At 43.4% G+C, this 23,490-nt stretch overlaps 1 protein-coding gene across 6 annotated transcripts in view; it reads right to left on the bottom strand.

Annotated features, from left to right (window-relative positions):
- The window catches only part of TEDC2 (tubulin epsilon and delta complex 2), an 86,948-nt gene extending 64,024 nt beyond the window's left edge, over nt 1-22,924 (bottom strand). For 2 of the 6 annotated variants that reach the window (XM_029577044.1, XM_029577043.1), the window contains exons 1-5: nt 22,536-22,690; nt 22,177-22,236; nt 20,239-20,337; nt 16,393-16,448; nt 14,694-15,309 (exon numbers count right to left, since the gene is read on the bottom strand). In XM_029577044.1, coding sequence (XP_029432904.1) covers nt 14,694-15,309; nt 16,393-16,448; nt 20,239-20,337; nt 22,177-22,236; nt 22,536-22,588 — 884 coding nt within the window. In that variant the 5' untranslated portion in view covers nt 22,589-22,690. Of the gene's footprint in view, nt 1-14,693; nt 15,310-16,392; nt 16,449-20,238; nt 20,338-22,176; nt 22,237-22,338; nt 22,449-22,535; nt 22,746-22,794 lie in introns of those variants that run through there. The other 4 variants (XM_029577045.1, XM_029577046.1, XM_029577047.1 and 1 more) reach the window with 4 other exon arrangements.
- Between the last annotated feature and the right edge of the window lie 566 nt (nt 22,925-23,490).

The following is a 23,490-nucleotide window of genomic DNA, read 5'->3' as shown; positions in this document are numbered from 1 at the left end:
CAAGGGTCCATCAAGCCCAGCATCCTGTTTCCAACAGAGCCAAACCAGGCCACAAGAACCTGGCAATCACCCAAACACTAAGAAGATCCCATGCCACTGATGCAATCAATAGCAGTGGCTATTCCCTAAGTAAACTTGATTAATAGCCATTAATGGACTTCTCCTCCAAGAACTTATCCAAACCTTTTTTGAACCCAGCTACACAAACTGCACTAACCACATTCTCTGGCAACAAATTCCAGAGCTTTATTGTGCGTTGAGTGAAAAAGAAGTTTCTCTGATTAGTCTTAAATGTGCTACTTGCTAACTTCATGGAATGCCCCCTAGTCCTATTATTCAAAAGTGTAAATAACCGATTCACATCTACTCGTTCAAGACCTCTCATGATCTTAAAGACCTCTATCATATCCCCCCTCAGCCATCTCTTCTCCAAGCTGAACAGCCCTAACCTCTTCAGCCTTTCCTCATAAGGGAGCTGTTCCATCCCCTTTATCATTTTGGTTGCACTTCTCTGTACCTTCTCCATTGCAACTATATATTTTTTGAGATGCGGCGACCAGAACTGTACACAGTATTCAAGGTGCAGTCTCACCATGGAGCGATACAGAAGCATTATGACATTTTCCGTTCTAGTAACCATTCCCTTCCTAATAATTCCTAACATTCTGTTTGCTTTTTTGACTGCTGCAGCACACTGAGCTGACGATTTTAAAGTATTACCCACTATGATGCCTAGATCTTTTTCCTGGGTGGTAGCTCCTAATATGGAACCTAACATCGTGTAACTACAGCAAGGGTTATTTTCCCCTATATGCAACACCTTGCACTTGTCCACATTAAATTTCATCTGCCATTTGGATGCACAATCTTCCAGTCTTGCAAGGTCCTCCTGTAATGTATCACAGTCTGCTTGTGATTTAACTACGCTGAATAATTTTGTATCATCCGCAAATTTGATAACCTCACTCATCGTATCCCTTTCCAGATCATTTATATATATATTGAAAAGCACCGGTCCAAGTACAGATCCCTGAGGTACTCCACTGTTTACCCCCTAAAAGAATCAATAAGCAGGATGTACCGTTGTCTAGGCCTCATAGAACAGTGTCTGATAGAGAAATGACCAGGGTTTCAGTATTACAAAATTTTCGAAAGCAGAATTGTGTAGGGAAAAGTAAGTGATTATTGTTTAAGTAATCAACTAGTTGCTGATTGACTACCTTTTCTAACAATTTTGCTAGCACGGGAAGAATAGAGATGGGACGAAAGTTAGCCAGGTTGGTTGGGTCCAAGTGAGGTTTCTTTAGAATAGGTTTAACGATTGCACACTTTTAAGAGGTCGGGGAAGATGCCTTCATTCAAGGAAGTATTAACAATATTTGCTAGCGACCTTGCTAAAATGTCCGGAACAGACTGCAGGGTTTTTATGGGGATTGGATCCAGAGGATGCAAAGCAGAATTCATCTTTTTTAGTGCATTAGAGATTTCTACAGAAGATATGTTGTCAAAAACGGACCAGCGGGAAGGGAAATTACTTGCCTTGGGGAAGTAGTTAACTTATTTAATCTTATTATACCAAATACATTATCAAATTGTGTACATAATACATACATGTGTGAGTTAGAAAGTTTTTATTGTATAGTTAGGTTATAATTTTTGTATTATGTACACAATTTGAAACTTGTGAAGCCAATCATCAAGGCTTCAGTTTTATAAGCACTGTAATAAAACGGTTGCCCTCTCTTTATACCACTTACTGCTATCTCCTGCAATCACATGGCCTAAGCATTTCTGGGGTGTGACCAGGAGGGGTGAGGGAAGATAACCAGTCTGTATATGTTAAAACTTGTCAGAGAAGATTAGCCATGCAGTATAGAGAAAAATCCCACTCAAGGGAAAATGGATGGACAATGAATTCGCCAGCAGGGCCCAAAGCAATCAGCCACTCTCACATCTGAATTCCACATTGCTTAAGTCATTACAGCTCCCTGAGGCAGCAAATGGCTCAATCACCAACTCATTCTTGATGTTACAATAACTGCAATCAACCTGAAACCAGCAGATTCCCAAATTATGCAAGCTTAACAGGAACAGAGTAAGGGGGGAAACTGATGAGCCATAAAATACTATTTGAAAGAAACCAGTATATCAAAGACGTGGCTTCGGTGGCAGCTTGAGGGCATTTAAGCAGCAAAGCATCTGAAACTGTGTGGCCAGAATTTTAAACATGAGAAGCAACTATATTTACACATATATTGTCAGTAAAACACCAGATTCTGTCCTGCCAATAATTAGATTTTGAAAAACAATTTCCAGCTACTTAACTATTTATATGTAGTAATGTCAAACCTGATTAAACTCCTTTAACCATTATCCTGATATGATGGTGATGAAGGACAGGCACTTAACATTCTATTTAAATGCAAACTCCCAAGAACAGTCGACGGTCTTGATCAGGTCAAAGGCATTCAGCCTAATTTTCTTTTGCTCCTTTCCCCTCTTTAAACCCTCCATATATAGTTTGCATGCCCAGGCAGCACTGGAACTCTCACTCTTCAAGAGCTGAAGGGATATCTCCTCCACATTAGTGTCCTCAAATGAGTTTGTTTTACGCACAGCATAAAAATCAGCCTTAAATCTTTGATCCCCAAAATTGTTAAGGCTGCTGCAGAGGCAGCTTTCACAGCCCCTAATAGAAGTTCTAGGGGGTCGTGCAACAGAGACATCTCGTGGTTGGATTTAGCGTTTATGCTTGCTGCAAAGACTTGTCTGAGTTTTGGGGGGGGGGGGGGGGGGGGGGGGGGGGGAGTGTAGTTGCAAATGAAGGCTCACAACTTCTGCTCCAAAACCCTGTTCCCACTAAGCTGGAAACTCAAGAGCTGGCGAAAACTGCTGGGCTCCAAACCTCTCTGACCAAAAGCTGGGGGATCTCAGAGGAAGTGGTAGGAATTGTAGAGCTGAGGAAATGGTGCGGAGAGGCAGACATGATAAGCTCTATGGTCTTATTTGCAGTCACATTTCTATGTTTGGATACTGGACGCCAGCTCAGTCTCTCAAAACTACTATTAATGCTCTTAACACTTGCATTGTGCCAAATAACAGGCCCGAATTTGTCAATAGGAAAAACTAGGCCTAGGGCAGCAAAATTCTGGAACGGGGGGGGGGGGGGGGGGGGGGGGGGTGCGGGGGGCAGCAGGCTGGATGAAGATTTGCTGCCTTTCAGCTGTGCTGAATCTCACTCAGCAGAGAACATCACTGTTTCCTGATCCAGCCCTGGAGGGAACAGGAGAGGAAAGGGAGCAAGCGAGTAGCAGACAGAACAAACGGGGGGGGGGGGGGGGGATCATTTTCGGGAGATTAAGAGGAGCTGAGTAGAGATAATTGGAGGTGGGGGGGAGTGTGTCTATGTCATATTGGGTGGGATGTTAGAGAGGAAATGCAAGGAGGAGCAGGACCAGAGCATGGTAGGGACACCAATCCTTCCTCTACTCATCCAATCCCAGATTCTTACGTTATCCCCATCTCCCCCCATGCTTGTCCTCTTTCCTTCTCACACTCCTCCCCCCATCCCTGTACCTATACTTTTCTTCACCAATAAAAATAAAATTATACTAATATTGACAGTGTAAAACAAATTATATATACATATATATAGTTTGTTTTAAAATGTCAACACACACACAGTCAACAATATCAAGGTATGCCTGGAAGTTCTTTTTTCAATCAGGCTGATGGTAACCAAGACATTTGGGACTATTTCCACATCTTTCTGAAAGAATCCCTCAGTACCCCTCATTATGACCAGCAGAGGCCAGTACAGGAGCGTCAGATGCCGTCTCTCTCTCTCTCTCTCCCTCTAGGATCGAGCCTGTTATTTCCCAATGCACCCAACCATCAAGCAGCAGCTCCAACCCCAATTCTGCTGCACTGCAGCACACAGGGCTATAACTTGATCCATGGGGCTCAACAAAAGAATACTTGGATCTGGTTAAGACATAATTAGTCTGCCCATTGACTGTTTTATATTAATGCTAAACCCGCTCGAGGATCTCTGCATATTCAGTCTGTTTCTGCAGCTGAAAGCCTTTGACTTTGAATCTGTTTATATGGGGTAATTTTGTAACAGCCCACATAAAGAACTCAGCAGATATGCGTACGAGTTACACTAATTTTCAAAACAAATTTATGCATGTAAAGTTTGCTTTGTAAATCAGCCCACTCAAATTACTCACAGAATTATACCCAATTTGCATGCAGAATTTCTTTGGGAAAATATACACACATAATTTTGAAAAAATGTATAAGTGCATGTGTAACAACCCAACACACAGGCACAAAGCTGTTTAGGCAATCTTTCTTTGCACTAGTTTTCTAAAGGGAAAATTGTTCCTGGGTAAAAAACAAAAAACAGCTGCTGACTGCATTGCTGCAGTTCGACGACAGGTGCCCTTGCTGTTATTGTGGTTGCTGTGTTAGACCACTTTGGCTATGTGCAATTAAGGTTAACAAACAAGCTGTAGACAGCTCCGACTATTTAAACGCAACATAATTGTGCCCTTTCTTCATTGATAGGGACCTTGGTTTTCAGTTTTTATTTTACCCAGGAATTTATCAGTGTTTATCACAACAAGAACCAAAACGGGAGAATTCAATGGAAAAAAAATAAATCAATAAAAGGAGGACTCAGTTTTCCCAGATAAATATCAGTTTTGTTCTTGCTGTAATAAACAGTGATAAATTTTGGGGGAAAATTAAAATTTGAAAATGAAGATCCCCATTCATTGACCTCACTCACCAGTGGCCCAATGATGGAAAAGTGGAGCTGGCGATCAGCACGTCTAACCTGCTTCTGGCTCTTCCGCCCAGGCAATTCAGTTTAGGGATTAGCAATTTGAACCCTACAAGGAGCGCAGAGTCAGAGCAGCAGGAGGAGGAAGTTAGAAGTGCCAGGTAACCACCTCCACTATCCTGCCAATTGGGCTGCAGGGAGGGAGAGGAAGGGCTGCAACAGCTGCTCATCTGCATGGGGCATAGGGAAGTGGGTTTATGAGCGAGTTGAGCGGCCCCCCCAGTGGGCTAAGCCCCGCTTTAAGCTTGGTCAGCACACCATGTGATAAGCTGCGGCAGCGCCATCTTGCACGAGTCTATGTGCGTCTCGTATTGCCCACCATAGGTCGTTAGTACACACAGTACGTTGGCTCTGTGCATGCGCCGCGGGTATAACATCGTGCGTATATGTACACGCACAATAAAGTAAGCGCAGGATACAGGAAAAGCCGGGTGTACGGGCTGTGCGTATGCCTCTGTACACCCCGCCTAAGCACTCAAAATTTGTGAACATAAATTTTTAAGCACAAGCCGATCGAATGTACAGTTTCCGCCACCAGTGGTGCTGGCAGCCAAGAAACATAAGTGCCTTGCTCTCTGCGCTGATTGTCATATTAGGGCTTCTCAGCCGGACCTGGATTCCAACTTGTGTCAGCACTGTGAGGAAGCCCAAGGGGATTTGGCCTCCCTGGACTTTGCTGAGCCCGGCTTCTCCCATTCAGATGATGGATTGGCAGCCTTAACTGGAAATACTCCGGATCTGAGTAACCCCTTGGCTGGGTCTTCCAAGGGAGGGGGAAACTTGGTTGGGCCCATACCAGTTCCCCCTGGGCTAGGCATGGACCCAGCGGCCTTTACTTGGGTGGAATTTTTTCAGGGACTATCAGGCCTTTGTACAGGCACAGCCTACTTCCTCACTTGCCCCTGTTTGGATGGAACCCTAGCCGGCCACCTCTCCCATTCCTGTTGGCAGACCTTGAAGCATGTCCTGCCTGACCAAGGATACCCCCCTAGTGGGGACCCTGATGGCACAGATCAAGAGCAAGATCCCTTGGAAGAAGGGAAAATTCCCCGGGATTAGAACCGTATTGAACAATGTTATGGTTCTTTCATGGAGATGAATTGCCGGCCTTGGTTTTCCAGACCCTGAAAACGCTGGGAGTTCCTGAAGTAGAATCTATGACAGAACCAAAGAAGAATCCCATTCTGATTTCCTTGTGCAAAGCCTCTTGCTACTTCCCAGTACTGATAGTAGATCGCTGGGGCCTCCTGTCCATCCACCTGCCGGCTGCATCTCACAATGTGAAGGTTCCCCAATTCTTCAGTCGCAGAAGAGATCTGTGGTCCCTGGAGATCAATGCTCTCATTCAGACCTGGCCAGAAGAAGAGTTGCTATACGCCTCCCTCCATGGCCCCTCTGGGCAGGATCATTCGCAGAATCAAGCACCACAGGCCTAGTAGCTCCAGATTGGCCCAGGCGTCTGTGATATGCGGACATGCGGAGATTGCTGGTGGAGATCCCTTGTGCCTCCCACTGCACAAGGACCTGCTGTAGCAGGGACTGGTCCTTCATGACAATCTGACTTGATTCTATCTTACGGTCTGGCCCTTGAGAAGGGCTTGCCTGAAGAAGCGAGGATATTCTGCGGCAGTAAATGTCACCTTTCTCCACGCTCAGAGGTTCTCTACATCCCTAACATATGTGGGGGTCTGGAGAGTATTTGAGGCCTGGTGTGAGGAACAGTGTCCCCCCTCCTCAGGCGGTCAAAATCCCACTTATTCTGGAATTTTTGCAGAACAGCTTGAATAAAGGTTTGGCCCTTAACTCCTTGAAGGTGCAGATAGCGGCTCAGGGGCGAGGTGAACGGAACCTCCCAGTCTGCTCATCCGGACGTGGTCCGTTTTCTGAAAGGGGTGAAGAACCTTTGGCCACCTCTACTGTGGCCAGTTCCCTTGTGGAATCTTAATCTAGTACTGGAATTTTTGGCAGGGCCCTCCTTTCGGCTGCTGCACAGTCTTTCCTTGTGTTTATTAACCTCGAAAACAGCGTTCCTGGTGGCTATATGCTTGGCACATCACATCTTTGAACTGCAGGCATTGTGTCAGGAACTGTTCCTCCGGATGACTCCAGGAGCATTACAGCTTCGTACTATTCCAACCTTCTTGCCCAAAGTAGTCTCGGAGTTTCATTTGAATTAGTCCATTTCGTTGCCTTTCCTAGATAAGTACAGTGACATGGAGGAATACTGCCTCCTCTGTCATTTGAATGTCGGTAGACTTTTGGTGTGGTATCTGGAAGTTTCAGAATCAGTCTGAAAGACGGACTGTCTGTCCTTCATGGTGGAAGGAAGCAGGGCGAACCAGCTTTGTGGGCTTCCATAGCTCGCTGGATTAAGGAGGTGGTCATGGGAGCCTATGTGGAAGCAGGAAATCCATTACCTTCTCAGGTTAAAGCTCATTCCACCAGGGCTCAGGCAGTCTCATGGGAAGAAGTTAGACTGCGGTCCCCATTGATATCTGCCAAGCGGTGACCTGGTTCTCCTTGCACACCTTCTCCAGGTTCTATCACCTGGACGTACAGGCCTGAGAAGACACAGCCTTTGCAAGGGCAATGTTAACCAGACTGAAGGCAGCCCCCTGCCCCAATCGGGAGTAGATTTTGTACATCAAATTGGTCCTGAGTCATCTGGCTACACGCTAGGAAATGGAGAAATTAGTTACCTGATAATTTCGTTATCCTTAGTGTAGACAGATGGACTTAGCATTCCACCCCCGGCTACCCAAGAACAGTGCCAAGGATTCGCCCATGGAGTGGATATCCATTCCGAGAGATTATGGGTAAGCAGTCGTCCAGTCTCTAGATCAGGGCATCTATAATCTTATTGGGGTTCGATTTGTTTGGTTGAGTACAGTTACGGTTATCCGTTTTTAATCAAGTTTTTTCGATAGTATGTCCACAGTGGCTTTTGAAGAGAATATTGAAGGGCTGAGGTCACTGCAGAGGTGAATCTAGGGTGAGGTCAGCTTTGAAACCCAACTCCGTCTCCATCTGCTGGCAGGGAAGCACAACACAAGTCCATCTGTCTACACTAAAGAAAATGAAATTATCAGGTAAGTAATTTTTCCATTAGACAGCTGCTTGTAGAAGTAGAGTATGCAAGGTCCATCTTATAGCTGGAACCAATACTATAGATTAATATGCTTGTCATTTCCCAACTACAGATCTGGCCTTTCACCATATCACAATGACCTACCAAATACTATTTGAGCTGTGTAGAAAGCCCCAGTAGTGGAACAGCAGGGACATTCTTAGAACACATGGGCTAGCAGGCGATGTTGCTGGTGAGAAGTATATTCACAGGGCTATGTAAAAATCCTGCAAATAAGCTTGCTTGCTAAAATTTGAAAGCATGCATCTTTTGCCCAAGATTAAATTTCCTCCAACTGAGAAACACATAAGATGTTGGCAGAAAAGGACCACTTGGTTCACCCATTCTGACCATTTGTACCTGTCTAGTGTGCTGGGACCAGACATAATCCCTTTTGTGGTCTCCGTCCTCCTTCCAGCACTAAGACCCCTTTGTGTCTACCCCATACATGCATGAATTCTGTCACTGTTATGTTGCCAATCACCCCCACTGGAAGTCTGATCCAGGTGTCCAGAGAGCTCTCTGTGAAAAAGTGTTCTCTCATATTCCCTCCCTTCAGCATCATCAGCTATCCCCTTGTTCTGGAGCATTCCACTGTATGGAAAAGGTTTCCTTTTGGAACTTTATTGAAACTTGCTAGACATTTGAATATTTAGAAGAGGGGGAGAATATTCTACATACCCCCCCCCCCCCAAAAAAATAAATAAATATATATATATACACACACACAAAAAGTGCTGCAGGACTTTTGCCTGATCCTTAAATTTAGCTCCTGGGGCAAAAGTGCCGCAGCGCTTTTTGTACGCACAATTTTTTGTGTGAAATTTTTTCCCTTCCAGCAGTTGCAAGAAATTAAAACCTTAGGCAAAGGATTTGCTATTTAAAAATTGTGCAAGCAAACTGACCTGCACTCTTTTTGCCCTACCTTTACAGAATTCTTAAATATGGCCCTTAAAAGTTCCTCCCCTTCATTCCAAGAATGGTTGAAGCTTGATCGCGCTTGAGTTACTCAGTGACCGAATTAGTTTTGTAGCACCCCTAGGCACTATCAGTTCTTCCCCCTCGATCTAGACCACCAATGCTGCTCATCCTCCCCTGGACTCCAATCTTTCTCCCCTTTTAGATCCAAACAGGGCAGTGAATTGTGGCAGCAGTTCCTAGTGATGACTCTCAATAGAGCTCAGTGGCAAGTTGCTGCATCCCAGAATTTTGCCATTCTAGGCACAGGCCTATCAGTCCTAGGAAAATCAAGGCCTGGAGTTACTTCATCTACCGCTTCCAGTTCCCATCTTTCCAGCACCATCACACCTTATTTGAAATGCAGAGCTTGCAACAACTCTGAAGACAATTAACAAGCAACTCTAACAGAACATGGTAGCTCTTTAACAGTCAGTAACAGAAGGGAGGTAGAAAAAAAAAAATCAGATCTAAATTTAATTACGTCCTGCGTTCGGAAGGGTTTAAAATAGCATTCAACCTGCTTTCACTTTTCAGAACACCGCACTTCAGAAAATGGAGCTGATCTTTCAATTCCCCTCCTGCTAGTTACACAGTGCACTGTACTGCGGTACTGAGAAGCTTCTGATTTAGAGAACAGTATGGATTCAATCACAGTGCATAAACGCAAATGAAACAAAGATGCACTGGATAACCTGTGCACAAATATTTAAAAAGAAATGGGGAGCAAAAATAAACATTTTCAAATTTATCTCAAATTGCACTATTTCATAGGCACAAACACATATGCAAATTTAAGAGAATTTTTATAAAGAAATCTTTTAAGGAGAAAGAGAAGCTCATATGGGAGCCAGCTACAGCACACGTGCAATGGTAGCTCATTGGAAATCTACCCCATAAAGTTTTTTTATTGAAGAGTTTCAACAGAAGCTTCATAATGCTAAATTAAACTTCAAAGAATTTTAGGGGCAGATGATTACCTATGAACCATCACTATGTGCTGTTGCTGGCTTCCATATGATCCCATATAAATCCAACACAAATGCTGGTAGTGAGTAATACAGTCCCAAACACTTCATTCAGGTATATAAGTATTTAGTTTCATTTATTCAGAAATTGGCAACTCCATTGTTATAAAGCATAGTTTTTCATGCACACGGGGTCCCCCGACACGGTCCCGTGTTTCGCCAGCGGCTGCGTCGGGAGGGATGCCCATAAACTTAAACAGGAAATTCTAAAAATAAATTACAAAGGACTGTATAAGAAATGGTAATGGTACAGAAACAGTACAAATTAGTGCACGCATACATTTTACCTTTAGACGGAGTTCTTAAGTTCCTGGCATGGAGTGCATTCAAGCAAAGTTCCGAACCAGCTTAAAAGCTGTCAAAACTCGCGCCAACCAGATTTTGCAAACCAATCAGAGAAGAGGAAAAGCCAACCAATCACAGATGGAGATGTGACAGCTGCAGCCTATCAAAATCATGTAAAATGAAACCATTCGATTTCTTTGTTGAGGCCCTTCGGTGTCACACAATCTAAACGATGTATCCACCTTTGTTCACAACGTGTCAATAAAATGTCAAAGTCACCACCACGCATTGAGGGTGTAACAATTTCTAAGACAAAAAAGAACAAGTCAGATATTGTGTGAGAATGTGTTAACCAATGATCAACTAGAGGGGCCAAGTTGCGGGAATGTTTTATATTTGATCTATGTTCAATCACTCGGGTCCGAATCTGTCTTTTAGATTTTCTATCAACACGCTCAAGTGGCATACAGATGGGCACTCACAGTCCCTGTGGAAACTGCTCGGTATGTAAACACACAACCACTCTCTCCCAATTTACTGATCCCCTTACTACAAAATGCTATACCCTGCGTCAAAACTCAGATTGTGCCTCTGTAGGCGTAGTATACATCATCCGTTGTCCCTGTGACATGTTATACGTAGGTAAAACTAAAAGACAGATTCGGACCCGAGTGATTGAACATAGATCAAATATAAAACATTCCCGCAACTTGGCCCCTCTAGTTGATCATTGGTTAACACATTCTCACACAATATCTGACTTGTTCTTTTTTGTCTTAGAAATTGTTACACCCTCAATGCGTGGTGGTGACTTTGACATTTTATTGACACGTTGTGAACAAAGGTGGATACATCGTTTAGATTGTGTGACACCGAAGGGCCTCAACAAAGAAATCGAATGGTTTCATTTTACATGATTTTGATAGGCTGCAGCTGTCACATCTCCATCTGTGATTGGTTGGCTTTTCCTCTTCTCTGATTGGTTTGCAAAATCTGGTTGGCGCGAGTTTTGACAGCTTTTAAGCTGGTTCGGAACTTTGCTTGAATGCACTCCATGCCAGGAACTTAAGAACTCCGTCTAAAGGTAAAATGTATGCGTGCACTAATTTGTACTGTTTCTGTACCATTACCATTTCTTATACAGTCCTTTGTAATTTATTTTTAGAATTTCCTGTTTAAGTTTATGGGCATCCCTCCCGACGCAGCCGCTGGCGAAACACGGGACCGTGTCGGGGGACCCCGTGTGCATGAAAAACTATGCTTTATAACAATGGAGTTGCCAATTTCTGAATAAATGAAACTAAATACTTATATACCTGAATGAAGTGTTTGGGACTGTATTACTCACTACCAGCATTTGTGTTGGATTTATATATAACCAGTTTGAATGCTGGCCACGGCTCGGTTGTTTGTGGTTTGTTCCATATGATCCCACCACTTTCTTCAATGAAGAGTTCTTAAAAAATTGTTTCTGCAAATCTATGTTTTCCCTATGAAATGATGCAATTTTTGATAAGATATGAAATGTATATTTATTGGTTTCCTCTTGTATTGAAATGTGCTACTTATGTGTGTTTTCAGAGATAATCGAACAGTTAAGACAGCCTCAACACCAGGCGTCGCGTGTGGGAAGCCAGATAACATCAAGGGGCACCCTGCAGCGCTTCTCACCCCACAGTCATGGGAGGGGAAGTGAAAGAAACAGCTTGATCTTCACCTGGAACTGGAAAGAAGCAGCGATGTAAGTGCTGCGATCATTAGACCCGCCCCCCCATGACGTCACTAGCATCGGACAGTTAAGACAGCCTCAACACCAGGCGTCGCACACCGAAGGGGCGCAAGAAAGGGGCTCTCCCCTTTGTGCACCCCTTCATGCAAACCTTTGTGTATATGTAAAAATTTATTTTTATGTTTCCTTTGTTAACTAAGCTGTTTCATTGTATTCGACTAAGGAATTTTTTCCTGCTTTTTCTGTTTCACTGTAAACTGGCATGATTTGCATTTAATGCAAGAATGTTGGTATATAAAAGTTAAAAATAAATAAATAAATAATATACTGGGCTGTTTCACATGGGATGATTAACAATCACATAGCTGGCAGGAAATGACAATGCCCTGGTATACAAGAACATAAGAAATGCCATACTGGGTCAGACCAAGGGTCCATTACGTCCAGGATCCTGTTTCCAATCCAATCCAATTCACATGCTGGCAGGTACCCAAACATTAGATAGATCACAAGCTACTATTGCTTATTAATTACAATCATAGCAGTTTATAGATTTAACCTCCAGGAACTTATCCAAACCTTTTTTAAACCCAGTTACACTAACTGCTGAATCCACAACTCCTGGCAATAAATTCCAGAGTTTAACTATGCGCTGAGTGAAAAAGAATTTTCTTTGATTTGTTTTAAATGAGCTACTTTGGTCTTGGACCTCCACGAGTGGTTCCCGAATCAAAACTAATGAGATTTTTATCAGATGGAGGACACCTGATATGTATGCTTGCCTTGTGGCCAAACAGGAAGATTTGCAGCTTCTGAAGGGGTCAGAAAGCACACTAACATCATATGCTTTCCCCCCTCCATTGGAGGACAGGCCTTTCATGTACATATCCTCTGATATTCCTGGGTGCAAAAACCTTAATAAAGATCTCAGAAGGGACCAAGAAGCTAATACTATTATTATTTATCAGTGCTTCTACACCATGATCCTCATAAAGCCTTCTTGACCAAGAAACACTTAATTTCCATTCCGTTAGGAGTTATTCATCAGAAAAGCAATCCTATTGGAAAATTTTTCCAGCTGATCACTCAGAACCAAAAGTGTAGGGAGATACCTCATGTTTACCACTGATGCACCAACTATGAATTATAATAGCCATGTACAGGCCAAATTCTGACAGGCCCCAAAAGGGCACTATCACGGCAAGAGAAGGAACTTTGCCCAAGGGAACTTTAAAATCCTTGTCTCTCTGGAAAATGAAGAGGCCTTGTCCTGATACACTGAAGGATACCTCATCAGATGTGCTTGTTTGTCAGTTCCTGTACAAATATAAAGCACACAGAGAGGCAACAGACTTAAGATCCTAAGCAAGTGTCAGGGACAGCCAGGCAAGCAGAGGTCAGAAAGACTCTCACCCTTAGGCGGGGGGGGGGGAGGGGGGGCAGCCTGAGATGGAGAAACACACACAGCTTGGCATACAGACGTGGCAGCTTCCCCCCCCCAAGGAATGGGAGAGGGGAAAGGACCTGCAACATGGCAGGACCCCTCCCAAAGTAATGTGTGTGTGGGGGGGATGTTCCAACACTGGATGGGCACATCAAGGCTCATAATGTTAGAGCCATGGCTACATCAGCTGCCCTTCTTGGGTCAGCTTCTATTGAGAAAATCTGCGAGGCTGCAACATGGACTTCTGTCCATGCATTTATGTCCCATTATTGTTTAGATCCTGGCATCCAACAAGACATTACTTACCTGTAACAGGTGGTCTCTGTGGACAGCAGGATAATCAACCACACAAGTGGGTGACTTTTGCTGATGGTGCCAATCGCAGAAATCTTAGAGGGCTTCTCCCCCCCCGAGTACGCATGGGAGTTCTGCACACCCCTATTGATGCATAAGCTCCTCAAATCTTGCATAAGAACTTAGAAATCCAACTCCAAAAAGAGGAGGTGGGGAGGGGATGTGATTGTACTGCTGTCTCCTTCATCAAGGATGATCAGCCACACAAATGGGAATCCCTAGTTGAGGATTATCTTTGAAGAAAAAAAAAAAAAGGTAGGGGGATGGCAAGAATAACCAATCCACCAATGGTTAAGGAAAGCCCTTTCCCCTTAACATTTATTTCATTTAGAAAAAGACAATCCACTATAATAAAATGGACCCCAGGTGGAATGGAGTGGCATCCTATTCCCTGGTGGACAGATTGACCAAATGTATCTTACTTTTATTCTACACAGGTCACCTAACAGCTACTAAACAGCAGTATTTGGTTATTACTAGCCCGACAGTCATGGTCCTTTTAGTCTACAGAATGAGATGAAAGTTATATATGTTATGATTTTTTAGATCATACCTTGCTCCGATGGCTAACAAACAGTGTGAGTAATCAAGTTTGGAAAAACACACACATTCTACACAAATTCATTTTTGGCTCCAATAATAAGAGGTTCCAATTTGTGATAATTACAGAACTGTGCTGTTCTCCAACAGCAGCCAAATCAGCTTACACTGCCATCTTCAGCAAAATGTCATCGAGATGTGCCACACAAAACTATATGGATCTATCTTTCTATTATAAAAAGTTTAGGGTTTCTGGGTGAGCAATGGGTCTATGCATACGCACATAGTGACACTCACACAGAACTGGGGTGCAGACTGACACGACCGCTGACCTCAGGCTGCAGTTAAACCAAAATTGTTATGGACTTTTGAGTACTTACCCCTGCTCTTTTAAAGTGAAGGTGTGCGGTGGTGGAGGCATCGACGCCGCGCTTTCCTTGAAGTTGGTTTGCGTCGCTTGACTCTCTGGCACGACAGGCTCTCCCGGGAGACCACGATCGGTCTCTGGGCCGCCAGACAGCTGCTTAGAATCCTTTGATTCTTTCCTAGGCGACACCATCTCAGCGATACTGTGGCTCTGATCACGATGCAGTTTATCTGCTGAGGCAGACCCTCTGGCTTTGTGGGGTACAGATGCTTTCGCTGCACTCCTCCCAGCACTCTTTGACGCCGTGGGTATCGGCCTAGTAGTTGCCATCCCTCGAGTTCTTTTCCTTTCAGGATCAGTCCGGTAAGGGGCTTTCAGCAGGTAGTGCGAGGGCTTTTTGGTGGGCTCTGAGGTTTTCTGAGTCAATGTTGGCGTGATGGTTTTGGACGTCCCCTCTTTAGACATGGCTCTTTGATGCACGGCAGAGTTGCTGGGGACTTGTTTCCTGCTTACTGCCTTCTCTACCCCTTCAGCATCTCCCTGGGCCCTTTCCCGGATTCTTAGTGCTTTTGCCAGAGCTTTGTTCAATAGCTCTAACTCCTGGCATTCCACTGGTGAAGGCTCATCACCTGCAAGGGCAGAACATATACAAGTGATTGGAGGATGAAGCCATTTAAAAAAAATGTAAATATATTTTGCCCTCTCCAGGAGAGGAAAACCAAGTGCAGAACCATCCTGACATGTTTCAGCTTGCCAGTCCCGAACCGTGCTCCTACACGGCTCTGATTTACAGCAGCCGCTGCTTTCCCAGCATGAAGCTTCCTCTTAGCTCTGCTAATTCTAGCAGACTAACTGCAAGTGGATGTGCCAGGCAGGCTGCATAAAACCAGTAGTAATCAATTGGAATTATAGTGTGTGCCAAATCAACAATGAACCATAAGAGCAGGTCCTGACCATAGTCAGTAAATAGAAAAGCAATATGATAAGTAATAATTACTGATGACTTCTAAATTTTACGATTGTGTAAATAAAGCTATAAACTTCCCTGGCTAGGTTGGTGAAGCAAGATTAAAAAGCTGGGATACTATTTGAAAAGGCCAAGGGGAGACAGGTGGTTGGATGTGATATTCCCAATGAATGTCGGTATCTAAAACAGTTAAATAGATAAATAAATGTCCAGGCACTTATTTTATTGCAAAGTCGCTGGTTAGACATGAGAAGGGAGAGGTGCTGGGTGTGAACTACATGGAGTGGGGGGGCTGGTCTTGTATGCTCCTCTACCTAGGATGGTAAAGGAAGAAGACGACACAAACTGTCTTAGATAAGGAGTGAAATCTTACAAATAGTCACATTCTCTGGCTGGCAGCTAGGATACATCCTTGACAGCGTGGACAGGAGTAACTGAGCAGACCAGATGGGCCATTAGTCTTTTTCTACCATCCTCTCCTATGCTACCTGTTATTTCAGTATCGAGACTCCACACAATTGTACCAATAAACCACAATCCAGATCTGTATTACTCCCTGCTATTCTAATTTATTCTAGTTTAGTTGAGCATCTTTACTGCTCAACTAAATACCACTTACTTGTGACCCACAATATCCCCTGCGGTTAAGAGTCCTGGTCCACCACACACTGCTGTGCCAATACACAGGTCTGGGATAAAAACAGAAACCCTGATCCACAGTCTTCTTATGGCTAAATCAGCTTACCATGTTCATTTTCACTGCTCGCATCCTGCTTCGGATTCTCTGGGAGTTTTACCTTCCTAATACAAAAAAAAGGAAACAGAACAAACGATTGTCTCTCTCCACTAGGTGTTGTGTCCTCTACTGATATTTCATTAAGACCTTTTCATGTCACTGTCCTCAGACAATTCTGCTAATACTCAACCTATTTTCATAGCCCTCCTCATGATATTGCTGGAGACTTCAAGAGTAATAGGATCACTAGAATCCAAAGGGAAGACTATCTTGGATAAAGTTTAGATGACAAAAGCTCTAAATGAATAAATCTGCAAATCTGCTCCAAATGAAGTGAAGGAAGAAATGCAAATCGGTTGCAATAATGGTTCAGCTGAGCAGCGAGTGAAGAATGAGGCAACCATTTCAGAAGGAACTACCAGGAAAAATTCTACAAACCAGAAGGGCCAGACAAGATGCACCGCGACTGCATAAAGAACCAAAATAAAATGCATTAATATAGGAAACGAACTGTGCAAAGTGAAATGCACGTGCACCTGAAACTTAGACAGATATGTGCGCAGTTCAATTTCTCCGATCCACACAGCAGAGGCGACAGTGTTCAAAGAGCCTCCTAATCAGTCACCCTTCCCCATAGTGAACATGAGGAAATCAGGATGCCGCTGCGCTGATCTTTATCAGAACTAATGTATGCACAACAGGAGTAAGAGAAAGGAGATTTTTATTTTTAAAAAAAAGAGAATAGGCTACATTTTCCTTCGGAACCTAACATTTCAAATCCTGTTTGGAGGCACAAAGGGCAAATATCTGTGGAGATATTTGTGCCATAAAGGACAAATTTTCAAAGAGACTTAACCCCATTAATCAGCTGTCCAAAACTTCCCTCCCTCAATGCGGTTATAAGTCCTTGCATGACTTTTAGTCACAATAGGAGGAGACATTCCAGGGGCCATGCACACCTACTTTTCCAGCAAAACGCTACCTGTAGGTAAAAGGAAGTGCATGTGACTGTGCATAGTACTTTGTGCCCACACCACATTTCAAAGTGAAAGAACACGCTTGGAGAACTGATACATAGAAACATAGAAGTGATGGCAGAAGACCATACCACCTATCCAGTCTGCCCAGCAAGCTTTCCCATTTATTTTTCTCACACTTATCTGTTACTCTGACCGCTGAGGTCAGGGCCCTTATTGGTAACTTTTTGGTTCTAATTTTCCTTCCACCCCTGCCATTGATGTAGAGAGCAGTGCTGGAGCTGCATAAAGTGAAGTAGCAAGCCTAATTGGTTAGGGTTAGTAACCACAGCCATAAGCAAGCTACTCCCACGCTTATTTGTTTACCCAGCCTGTGCAATTTAGTCCTTGTTGGTTGTCTTAATATAAATCCTCTTTTCTTCATTCCCCTCTGCCATTGAAGCAGTGAGCTGCGCTGTATATGTATTCAAAGTGAAGTATCAGGCTTAATTGGTTTGGGATAGTAACCACCGCAACAAGCAAGCTACTCCCACGCTTATTTGTGAATGCAAATCCTTTGTCCCACATTTCCTCTTGCCTTTGAAGCATAGAGCAATGTTGGAGGCGCATTAAACGTGTGTATGTTTATTGAATAAGGGTATTAATCACCAGGAAGAAGCCCATGGGGGAAAAATCTGTGCAGTCTTTGTTCCAATGTGAAGAGTTTAACAATTACCCCCAAAAGATCTACCGGGGATATAGGCAGAGGGGGCGCCAAAAAAATATTGAGCATGGCTCAAAAAAAAAAAAAAAAAAGTAAAAGGGTATATGGAAGAAAAAAGTCAAAGTTACTTTACCAATGCCCTCCCCTCACAAACTGGCCCATAAGAGATTATTCACCCACACACATATGCCCTTATAACTCACCCCCTAAAAGCCCTCAACCCAAAATATATTTACTCTGGCTCACAGCAGGAGAATATTGGCCTGCCAGAGCTGCACAGAACTGTTAACCTTGTCTCCCTTTAATACAAAATCCTGGGAGTCTGGCTGTACCTCTTTCTGTTTTAAGATATTTTCACCATGTTAGGATTAGTATGAAACAAACCAGCCCCACAAGAAATAAAGAAAAGCTCAACTTGCAGCCCTACAATCCCATTTGGGCAGGGTTGGGGGAGGGGGGGGCAGGTGAAGGAAAGAAGAAAATCCACCCTTCATTCATTCTTTTTTTCCCCGCTCCCTTCCACCCCTCCTCCCCCTCAGTTCCTGTCACTACCGCTCCTCCTTCCACCCCATGCCCCTGCTCTCCACTGCTGAGGTGCGATGGGCAGAGGGACCTTCACTGTGCACAGCAGTTGACAGTTTCACATGCAGGAGGAAGACCCTCTCCAGCTGTAATCAGTGACAACCTCTCATGTCTCAAGAATATATAAAGTAATCTACATGCACTGAACGTATAAGCATCTAACATGAAAATTAGCTTCTGTTGTATGCATCTAAAATATTATGCATTTAACTGGTGGAATTTTAGTACCAAAATTAGATGCCTATGTCAAAATTTACTCTAAAAGTTTAGATGCTTAACATCTGACTTTGGTATCCAACTCCAGGTCTGAAATTTTATTCCAAGTGGTGCACCCATAATAAGAGGGCATGCTGTTTGGGGGTTCATTTTTAAAAATAATTTCTATATCTATACAGGAGTTAGCCCACAAGAAAAAAAAAAAAAGTCTTTTTGAAAGGGCCATCCCTCCCAGGCTGGGAAAAGTATGCACGTTGTCCCCATGTGGAAAAGTGCTGCTGCTGGGGACAGAGTTAGCGTGGGTGAGGTGAACTGCATGCAAGGATAGAGGGCCCCCGGACACTGCCGCCACTGAATTTTCAAAGGAAAGCAAGATGGAGCATTTTCCTTTGAAAATCGATTTGCAGGCCCATGGCTTCTTTAAAAATTGGTTACAGTAAACATAAGAAATAGTAAGAAAAGAAAGAAAGAAGGCATGGGAATAAAACCCAACAAAGGTATTGAGCCAAGAAGCAGATGAATTGATATACTTAAGAATCTACAGTATTGATGCTTTATTTTATTTTTTTTAGCAGAGCAGTTTCTTCCTACTCAGTGGGAATTGGCATCTGTTGGTGTACAGGGCTATGCATCTTCATCTGCAACTAGCGGGCTTTTCCCCCGATTTTTATATCTCCCTCCCAACTCAGTCATCATGGGCCATAAGCTATGCTTCCTTCAGAACCTGATTAATGTGAACCTTAGGTGTGATCCCTGACCTCATCACTACCTCCCCCCTCCAGGGGCTGTGAACACACATCCTCAACAGAAAAACCAGTCCCATAATCAAACCCAGGTCTTCCGCATGGCAGTGCATATCACTTGCCCCTGCTTTACATTTTTAAAATGCATTAGTTTTATTTTCATCTTTACTTTTGTGTTCATGAGAAAAGTCAAATGCACAAATTATTATTATTTTTTTTTTTTTTACACTTCTCAGAAAATCATCTGTGACATTAGTAGGTGCATGAGAACCCCTCAAACTTCCATTTCTCCAGCATTATGCAAATGCTATAATTTTTAAAAATCTGTACAAGTGGAAAAAATACTAGTGTATACAGGACAACCTGGAGCTTACAGATCATCCAAATTATTTAAAGTAAATGTTTACCATAAAATATTTTACTTTGAGTTTCACCAATCTCCTTTTTATAGAAGTTTTAATGCTCCTGCATTGGTTATTATGGTTCCGACACAGCTGTAGTCCCAGTGGCATTGGGCAGCAGGGTGTTAACTCCCTATATTGTGCAGGTTCTCAGTTTCAGTCAAAAAGCCAAGAAGGAACTAACCTTGCTCATAGCGCACACACTGCACTCGGATCTTAGCCAAAAGACTCACCAGTCTCCTGCTAAAGCACGAGATATGTTCAGGTGTTCCTCCAGTTGCTTCCTCTGTTCTGCGCAATCTTCATGGGCCTGGCTCAGCATGCCAAGCAGTCTGCAAAACAAACATTTTATTTTTAAAAAGGAATTTTGCTGCTCCATAAAATTTTATTAAGGATAATATCTCTAGGGGGCACTCTCGGTTATGTAGCAGTGCCTCAAAGTTTTGTTCTCTGTCTCCATCTGCTGGTAGGGATGCATAAACCCATTAGTCTGAACTGAACAGGGGTGCAAACAGGAAATAACTGTTTCACATTTATCCATTCAAGTTCTTTCATATCCCCCCCCCCTCAGCTGTCTCTTCTCCAAGTACCCAAGAAAAGGTATCTGCAGAGAGATCTGCACCTCCTTTTGCTCAGATACTTTCTCCAACGAAAACACACATAGTTACGAAAATCCAAAACTATGCGCATACCTTTACTCACATAGCACATTACAATTTTCAAAGACTGTTTTACCCATGGAAACAGCTTTCAAAACTCATCCTCTATGAATATACCACTGCACGCTTTCCTTAAGAAGCTCTGTATTTGATTAACTCCTTTGTGTCTTCTTGCTTTAGTCTACTTTCCAGACAATAGCCATACAGGGAACTTAATGGACTATTAGTTCATTTGTACTGTGCTTTTATTCAAAGTTCTGTACATTAGATTGGTGGTACACAAAGCAGAGGGTATGCCTGGGAACGTATCCAGAGTAGGGAAGAAGGGGCATGCCAGAGCTGAAGGAAAAACCACTGTTGTGTCTACTGAACAGAAACATCTTTTGCATTTAGCAGACCTCATCTCACCAACCAAAGAAGAAGGTAGAGGGTATTATTATGGCCATCGGAATCTGGGTGGTTACCCCTTTAATGCCATTCCCTTCCTTTCTCAACAGGCAATATATGTCTTGAGGAGAGGCAGCTATAGGTACACTGACTAGTTTCCTGTGCTACTTTAAAAATAAGTGTGGGACAAAGGGCTGGGAGAAAGGCGAGAGACCAAATGAGGTGATGAGAAGAAAAAAAGGTTTAAACAAAAAGGATGGGAATTGTGAAAGAAAAATGAGGAGTGACTTGGAAAATGGAAAGGTAAAAAAATGAAGACAATGGGGTAATTAATGGGTGGAAGGCACCCAAATTAGGGGCAGTCTGACAGGTTCTTTGAGCCCGATTTGTTTCCTCAAGAAATTTGGCATGTCAGATTATACATGCCCGTATACTATCCCTAATGTTGCAACATTTTGTAGAAATGTGTGTTAAAATGGAGATAAAAATTAAAGGTTCCTTGGCATGTGTCTATTTTATTATTATTATTATTATTATTATATTTTTTATTTTTTTTAGAGTGGCCAACATGTCCATTAAAACAGTACCCTCAGCCACATGGTGTTCATTAACTCCATGTTGATGCACTGGTTCAACACTGTCATGAAGGAAATGGTAACCCCTTACTGCATCACTGATTCCCATAGCCTTTCCAGCCTGAATCATTAAGGCTTTTTTCCCATTCTGTACAGAGGCGGGAGAGCTTAATGAGTCAGGCCTTTAATGTTGCTTAGTATGGCACCACTGAGCATAAATAAACCGGTACGATAGGACCTGGTCTTGAGCATCGGTATATTAAAAGAATTTAAATAAATAAAATAAATACCTGGGCTCCAGAGAACAGGTAGTTAGGTATGTGCGCCCCCCCACACACACACACACACTCTTCCCCCCCCCAAATTACTGTTTCAGTTGTACTCTGGGAGTTTCTGAACTTGAAAAACGTTGAAATAGAAGTTAAAATAGCAGCACTGACTGATCTACGTGTAATAATAGGGATCTAGTTGATCATCCTGATTATTTAGTATCAGTACCGTTAAAGGAAAGCATTATTCAATAATGGCACACAAGTCCTTTTTCACATACCTGCCAGCACAGTCTGTTGGCAGCATTTTGAAGTCCGAATAAGGAGGGGGACAGCAACTTCTGTAAAATATAACACACTTAAATTGCTGCACGCATCAAAATAAGACTACTGCAATTAAAGTTCATATTTGGTGTGTGATTAAAAAAAAAAAACAATCTTACACAGTGATCCTGTTGCAGCATGCAAAATTCACAGGCTCAAGTACTACAGTGGCTAGCTTTGAATGGCAAGGGGGAACAGCACAACATTTTTAACTGAGACAGAAATCTAAGAACAAATGTGTTCACAAAGCGACAGCCGCCCTTCTACAGGCTGCTTAATTTTTTTACATTTGTAAGAAACCACTAATAAGGCTTACTGGTAACATCTACTACAAACAGGAAAACCGATGATACAGCTCCTCCCTTCCATCTATCCACAGGAATATACACCTACAGGAGCGTGGTTAGCGATGGGCATATGAGGCCGATACCCCCGAATCCCAGCTCTCGCTCTTCCCGGAGTTTGAAGCTCCCTCCAGTTCCTACCCACTTTTCCTGTACCCTACACGCATGCGCAAGCCGGCACAGCTCACACACAGCCTGCCGCGCACATCCTCCCCTTTCCCGCCCACTTGCCTGACCGCTTAGCCCGCTGGATGAAAAACAAAGGGCCGGCTCCGCTAAGAAATCAAGGTCAGCAGCTTTCCGGAGGCGAAAGGGAAAAGACCAGCCATGGCTCCCAGCAAAGGAAATGACATCACACCCAGCCGTGCTCCCATCCGAGCACAGGAAATGACGTGAACAGCCCGTAAAACTTCGGTAACCCGGCTGGCAGCACTCTAAGGAGAGAGAAAAGTATTCCTACACTGTAAGAGGGGGCGGTGTCTGTCTCTCTGATGTGCAGCCAGCTCTAGCTGTGAGTTTAAACAAAACATTGGCTTACAGAGCTACTGTTTGCAGTTGAGGGGTGGAGTAGGGTAAGCTTGAAAGGAGAGGGAAGGTGTGGGACCAGCTAGGTGGATTTCAGAAAAGAGAGGGCCAGATGAAGAAAGTGGGAACTTTTTGATACTTAGGGGAGGGCAACAGTGGGAGTTAAAGATAAAGAGGAGTTTAGAGGGGGAAGCTGCTGAAAAAAGGGGAACAGGGATAGTTTTAGAGAAGCTATTTGCTGAAAAAGCTTTAAACAAGTCCTGTCAAGTCTCCTACCTCTTGTGAGAGTCTCCTTTTGGAGTCTATCACCCGAATGGGAGGGGTCATTTCCTGACAGATGAGAGACACTTGGGCTGCTAATGCAACACAGGCCCAATCACTCTATGCTCCCTTCTGCCAGCA

This window comes from Rhinatrema bivittatum, chromosome 14, assembly GCF_901001135.1.
Source record: "Rhinatrema bivittatum chromosome 14, aRhiBiv1.1, whole genome shotgun sequence".
Lineage (NCBI taxonomy): Eukaryota > Metazoa > Chordata > Amphibia > Gymnophiona > Rhinatrematidae > Rhinatrema > Rhinatrema bivittatum.
Note: the sequence above shows the minus strand (reverse complement) of the source record. Positions and strands in the feature narration are given on the sequence as shown.